This window comes from Scylla paramamosain, chromosome 28, assembly GCF_035594125.1.
Source record: "Scylla paramamosain isolate STU-SP2022 chromosome 28, ASM3559412v1, whole genome shotgun sequence".
Taxonomy (NCBI): Eukaryota; Metazoa; Arthropoda; class Malacostraca; order Decapoda; family Portunidae; genus Scylla; species Scylla paramamosain.
The window spans coordinates 232,501-237,500 of NC_087178.1; the positions used below are offsets into that span (position 1 = coordinate 232,501).

At 43.7% G+C, this 5,000-nt stretch overlaps 1 protein-coding gene across 3 annotated transcripts in view; it reads left to right on the plus strand.

The window, feature by feature from the left end:
• LOC135114639 (serine protease 28-like) overlaps positions 1-4,765 on the plus strand; it is a 74,753-nt gene extending 69,988 nt beyond the window's left edge. For all 3 annotated transcript variants that reach the window (XM_064030435.1, XM_064030437.1, XM_064030436.1), the window contains exons 7-8: positions 1,544-1,695; positions 2,899-4,765. In XM_064030435.1, coding sequence (XP_063886505.1) covers positions 1,544-1,695; positions 2,899-3,069 — 323 coding nt within the window. In that variant the 3' untranslated portion in view covers positions 3,070-4,765. The remainder of the gene's footprint in view (positions 1-1,543; positions 1,696-2,898) is intronic.
• Positions 4,766-5,000: the final 235 nt, after the last annotated feature.

The following is a 5,000-nucleotide window of genomic DNA, read 5'->3' on the forward strand; positions in this document are numbered from 1 at the left end:
CCTCCCTTTCCTTCCTTTCCCTCTGCATCACTTCCTTACCCCTCTAGCAGTCAGCCAGTCATCCTTTCCCATCCCATTCAGAAGCTGGCGAGATAACAAGCCCCCACAATCCCCTGCTAATTACAGGCACCGTAATTAGCTTGAGTGGCAGTGAATATTAGGACCTCATCTTTACCTTTAAACAGCGGAGAGGGATTGAATTACCCTCCTACTCATTGTTACCTTCCTCTTACAGTGCGCTCATAATGCTCCAATACTTTTTGTCTACGCCCCTTTCCTCTGTTTACACTCCACCTCTTTCTTTCTCTCTATTCCTCTTCCTCTGTTTGTCTACGCTGCATCTCCTTCCTTCTTCCTATCTACACCATCTCTCACAATGCTTCTTTTTCCTTCTATCTACGCTTCCTTTATTCCTTCCTCTATCTACGCTCTCCTTTCTCAATATTCCTGTCTCCTTCTGTCTATTTCTCATCCTTCCTTCCTCTATCTAAACTCTCACAATATTCCTGTTTTCTTTCGCCTATTCCTTCTTCCTGTCCACACTGCACCTCTTATTATGTTCCCGTTTTCTTCTGTCAGTTTTGGATGACCTTTTTGACCTATCTCATTGGGATTGGAAGCTCAGAGGGCCTTTTTTTTTCGCTCTTTTTGTTGCCCTTAGCCAATGTATCTATAACAATTAAAAAAAAAAGGCTCTTCTTTCCTTTCTCTCCATTTTGGATCTCTTATAATTTTCTTTCCTTCTGTCTGTGCCTCCTTCCTTCCTTCCTTCCTTTCTTCCTTCCTCTCACTTTGGCTGCACTGCCCTCTCTTTCCCTCGAGCATTGAGTGGGCGTGTACCGAAGCTGCCTCGCAAGATCTACTGTAGTTCTATTGCAGCCTGTCATCCTGTTAAATCCTACGTGAGCCTTTGTAATCTTCGCCATCCCGTCCCTCCTTCCCCTTATCCTCCTTCACCTTAACTCTCTCTCTCTCTCTCTCTCTCTCTCTCTCTCTCTCTCTCTCTCTCTCTCTCTCTCTCTCTCTCTCTCTCTCTCTCTCTCTCTCTGCAAACATCTTTATAAGCTTCGTTAAAGGAATTTCTTTTATGCTAGTTTAAAATCACAGTTTTCATCTTTCATCCTTCTCCTCTTTCACCTTCATCTCTTTATGTTCCTTTTCCTTAGGTAGCGTCTTGTTTAAAATCTGTCTTCGCCCTTCATCCTCCTCCTCCTCCTCCTCCTCCTCCTCCTCCTCCTCCTCCTCCTCCTCCTCCTCCTCCTCCTCCTCCTCCTTCTCCTTCACTTCCTAATGTTGCCTCGCCTCCCTCGACAGTGTGTAATCTAAAATCACTGTCTTCACCTTTCATCCTCCTCTTCCTCCTCTTTCACTTCCTAATGTTGCTGCGTCTCCCTTGTCAGTGTATAGTTTAAAATCACTACCCATCCTTCATCTTCTTCCTTCTCCTCCTCCTCCTCCTCCTTCATCCTCTAAGTTTAAACTCACTGCCTTCATTCTCCCCCTACTCCTTCATCCACAACTGTACCTCTTTCTCCCTCGGCAGCGTCAGATCACAGCGTCGTTCTGAAGGAGATCAACGTGCCACTGTGGAGCAACCCGTCCTGCCAGAACGCTCTCCGGGAACAGTTCGGGCCGGCTTACTCCCTGCCCAGCACCGCCCTGTGTGCCGGGGCGGAGGGGCGCGACGCGTGTGACGTGAGCATCGCAGTGTGTTTTTGAGAGAGAGAGAGAGAGAGAGAGAGAGAGAGAGAGAGAGAGAGAGAGAGAGAGAGAGAGAATCATGTAATAAAATAAGAAAAAAAGTAATAAAAGAAATAAGTTTGAGAAAAAAAGAAAAAAAAAACAGAACATGGAAAATAGGAGTGCTGCAATACTGAACTCTGAGATAAGAATGTACTGATTATCAAACAGTCTGGGGAAGGACACACCCAGAAGACACACATTCATAATAGCATTTGAACCGATACAGTAAGGACCGGGACCGTACAGTAAGGCATTTCCTGGTACAGAAGGAGATTCAAACCAGTGTAATGTATGGAGAAGGGTAATCAGCAAGCTCAGAGAGGCATTTAAACCTTAGGCTTGGGAGAATAAAAACACTCCTCGGCTTGTAATAGCAGCTCACAATGAAGAGAGCAATAAAACAGTTAAGAGCGTGGAAACGGGGCGTAAAAACGTTTTGTTGACATTAAAGCGAGCACCGTCCGCCCTCCCTACACACGCCGCACATGAAAACACGATAATTTACAGTAAAAGCAGCACACACACACACACACACACACACACACACACACACACACACACACACACACACACACACACACACACACACACACACACACACACACACACACACACACACACACACACACACACATACATACACACTGGAAGTTGGTAAAAATGTTTCTTGATGCTAAAGAGAACATATATAACAAAGAACGTGTACAAGTGGAAGGTCTGCCATACATATATTCACATCTGGGTCGCTGAACGTAAGGTTAAATCGAGAGGGTGTTTTTAAAAGAAGACTAGAAACATTTAGGGAGAGGGATGATAGGTGGGTATAGGTACAGTACGTGTATGCACATTTCATGCTGGGACTGCCACGTGTAGATCTGACGACTTCTTGCAACATTCCTTATTTTCGTATGCTATGTTTTTTTTTTGTTTTTTTAATCCACTCTTATTTAGAATATCACCATTCATTCTTCCTCGTCTCTTTTCCTTTACTAAACCATTTCATCCACGTTGCATCATCTTTATTGTATCTTAACCATGTCACCACTCATTCTTCCCCACGTCTTTCTTAAAAAAGTAACCACTTCATCCACGTTGCATCATCTGAATTATCTTTTAACGATGACAACTCTCATTTCTCCTCGTGTTGCTCCTCAGGGTGACGGAGGAGGGCCGCTGGTGTGCGAGAAGGACCACCACTGGTACCAAGTCGGTGTGGTGAGCTTCGGCATCGGCTGCGGCAGGAGAAACGTGCCAGGAGTGTACACGCGCGTGCAGGCCTTCGAACAGTGGATCAAGGCGACCGTGGGCGTACACCACCACCCTTAGAGAGTCGAGGTCACCGCCGCCCACGATGACTTCACTGTCCAGGGTCATTCGTCAGGTCGCCTTAGGTCAATGCTGTTTTGTAGTTGACTTGATCTGACGGTGGGTGACTGTGTGTGTTTGTCTGTCTGTCTGTCTTTCTCTGCGTGTGTGTGTGTGTGTGTGTGTGTGTGTGTTTGTATGCTATTTCTGTAAACTGAGAGGAGATTGCAAAGACTGAATAGTGAAAGGAAGGTATGAAAAGCGAAGGTGTAAAAGAAACTTTACTGCCTTTATGATATGAAGGGAAAAAAAATCCATTATTCAGTGGAGGCAACAGGTAGAGAGCCTCTCACACTCGCCAGAAAGAGAGAGGGAGAGGGAGAGGATGGAAGAAAGCACGAAGTAGGGGAACCTCTTTGATATTGCATCATCTTAGTCCTGGAAAATGAGAGAGAAAAATGTGTTTATGCAAAGAACATATTAAGACTTGTTGGTATTCTCGTCCACACACACACACACACACACACACACACACACACACACACACACACACACACACACACACACACACACACACACACACACACACACTCACTGCTTCTCGGAATATGGTGCTTGTTATTGTTTTATGGTGTTTTTGTTCGTCTTATTTTCATGCGTGTTTGTTTGTATGACCCATTTTGACCTCTTAAAGAGTTCTCTGACCCGGTGTTTGCATTGTTGTGTGTGTGTGTGTGTGTGTGTGTGTGTGTTTGTTTGGGGGGGGAGTCGGGGGCTGGGTGAGTGTTTTAGTGCTCATGTAAAACTGGATTATGTAACCTTTATCTGTATTTGCTGTTAACACACACACACACACACACACACACACACACACACACACACACACACACACACACACACACACACACACAGACACACACACATACTACAAAGAGCTGATGATCAATAATATAATTGCATCTCTCTCTCTCTCTCTCTCTCTCTCTCTCTCTCTCTCTCTCTCTCTCTCTCTCTCTCTCTCTCTCTCTCTCTCTCTCTCTGCTACCCACACTATATATTGACTACACATCATTTACTATCTTTTCCTTTTCCCTCCCCATTCCCCTCCCTTTCTCCCTCCTTACCTCCCTACCCCTCCCTCCTTCCTCTCCTGCCTTGTATCCCTTCCCTCCTTGCCTCCCTCCCTCCCTCCCTCTCGTCTTCCCACACACACACACACACACACACACACACACACACACACACACACACACACACACACACACACACACACACACACACGGTCATGATGAAATTCAACGCCTTTGACGAGATTCACCCAACCACTCAAAAGCCATTCATTAGATTTATATATATAGCTTCTCTCTCTCATATTATTATTATTATTATTATTATTATTATTATTATTATTATTATTCAGCGGTTGGATTTTGTTTTTCATTATTGTTGCTAGTTTTTTTTTTTTTTTGTTCTTTCTTCCTCCCTCCCTCCCTCGCTTTTTTTCCTCTTTATTCACCTCTTCGTGTCTTTTTAGTAAGAGAGAGAGAGAGAGAGAGAGAGTGAGAATGAATGAATGAACGAAAGAGGACTAATTAACCAAGCGTGTCAAGAGAATGAAAGAATGAATGATCCCACTGAAAAAAGAAAAAAAAGAAAAAAAGAAAAAAAAAAGAAATGCTAAATAAAAAAAAAAAAAAAAAAAAAAAAACAGAATAAATGTGCTGTAATGAATAGGATGAAGAACTGACTGTAATAATTATCCCTCTTTTTATTCCCTCGTCCCTTTTTACATCACACCACGGACTCACCATCATCACTATCATCACCATTACATGTAGACTATATTATTACCCTGTACAGTTATATAATAAAGAAAATGCGTGCGTCTCAGCGTCTTTTGAACCCCTACGTGTGTGTGCGTGTGTGTGTGTGTTATAATAGTATCTCTAATT